The 1,245-nt window shown below is 61.9% G+C and overlaps 1 protein-coding gene across 1 annotated transcript in view; it reads right to left on the bottom strand.

Moving 5' to 3' along the window:
* Nucleotides 1-191: 191 nt before the first annotated feature.
* The window catches only part of EIF3G (eukaryotic translation initiation factor 3, subunit G), a gene marked incomplete at its 5' end in the record, with an annotated part of 2,056 nt that continues 1,002 nt past the window's right edge, over nucleotides 192-1,245 (bottom strand). The window contains 5 exons of the mRNA XM_009704036.1: nucleotides 192-207; nucleotides 327-433; nucleotides 523-659; nucleotides 800-907; nucleotides 1,006-1,195. Of these exons, the coding sequence (XP_009702338.1) occupies nucleotides 192-207; nucleotides 327-433; nucleotides 523-659; nucleotides 800-907; nucleotides 1,006-1,195 (558 nt within the window). The remainder of the gene's footprint in view (nucleotides 208-326; nucleotides 434-522; nucleotides 660-799; nucleotides 908-1,005; nucleotides 1,196-1,245) is intronic.

The raw sequence follows: 1,245 nt of genomic DNA, 5'->3' as shown, positions 1-1,245 counted from the left end.
GGGTACTGCCATCCCCAGCGTGTGCCTGGGGTGGGGGTGAGTTGGGGACAGCCTTGGGGACAGAAACGGGGCTGCTCCCTGCCTGGTGAACCCCCTCCCCAGCTCAGACTGACACCTTGGTGCATACCAGACCGTGCATCTTTATTTAGAAGCACCGACTGCTCTTGCTGGGAGCCGGTGTGGCACCGGATTCAGTTGGTGGAGGGTCTGCGGAGGAGGAAGAGAGGGCAGTAAGGAGAGGGGTGGCCACAGGTGGCCCCCCAGCCCCTGGCAGGGACAGAGCATGGACCGCCCCCCAATCCTCCAAGCCACCCCCTGGCACTTACTTGGCCCATTCCACGTTGAGGATCAGGTGGTCGTAGCCAAATCCAGAGACCCCAGCAATAGCCCGGGCTGCGTCCTCCCGGCGGTGGAAGCTGATGAAGGCAAACCCCTGGAGTGGGAGGGAAGTGAGAGGGTGAGAAAAAGTGGAGGGGTCTCCTCCTCAGCCCCCCTTAAAGGGGAAAATCTCTCCGTGCCCACCTTGGACTGCCCGGTGGTCTTGTCCTTGGCTAAATAGATCCTAGAGATGGAGCCAAAGGGCCGGAACAGCTCCTGGAGATCAGTCTCACGCGTGTCCTCGGACAGGTGGGTGACACGGATGGTGGCATTGTCATCAGCTGCGGGGGGGAAAAACGAGGAAGGTCGAGGCTGTGCGCTGTACACAGCACTGTGGAGGCCTGGCTTCACGTGCAGCTGAGATCCGGGGCAGGTGGGGCGCAGAGAAATTGCTCCCACCCGAAGGACAGGCCTGACTTACCCCTGCGGTTGGGCTGCATGGACTCCCCGCGGCGGCTGGCTCCATCTCTCAGGCTGGGGGGCACGTACTTGCCCGTCTTGCTCTGCTGAGCCTGCACCGGCTCCGGCTCTGATGGCAGGAAAGGCAACAGGGAGGAGGTGAGGCTGTCCACAGGCAGATGGCCCCCACCTTTCCCCTCCCTATCTCAGGATAAAGGGGTGCTGTACCTCCAGGCAGCTTCTCCTTTTCGCCTGTGGACAGCCCCAACTGCTCAGCCAACTCCTTCTGCATCGGCCCCAGGGTGTCCTTGTAGGGACATCGGGTGGTCCAGTGGTCACCCTTGCAGATACGGCATGAGACGATTTTCTGCCCCTTCAGCTTGTTCATGGGATCCTCCTCCTCCTGGCAGTTCAGATCCTGGGGGACAGGGAGACTCCTGAGGCCCACGGGACCCACCATGCACCCAG

This window comes from Cariama cristata, unplaced genomic scaffold (genome assembly GCF_000690535.1).
Source record: "Cariama cristata isolate BGI_N322 unplaced genomic scaffold, ASM69053v1 scaffold24657, whole genome shotgun sequence".
Lineage (NCBI taxonomy): Eukaryota > Metazoa > Chordata > Aves > Cariamiformes > Cariamidae > Cariama > Cariama cristata.
The sequence above is the reverse complement of the archived record's forward strand: the minus strand, read 5'-3'. Positions and strand labels throughout refer to the sequence as shown.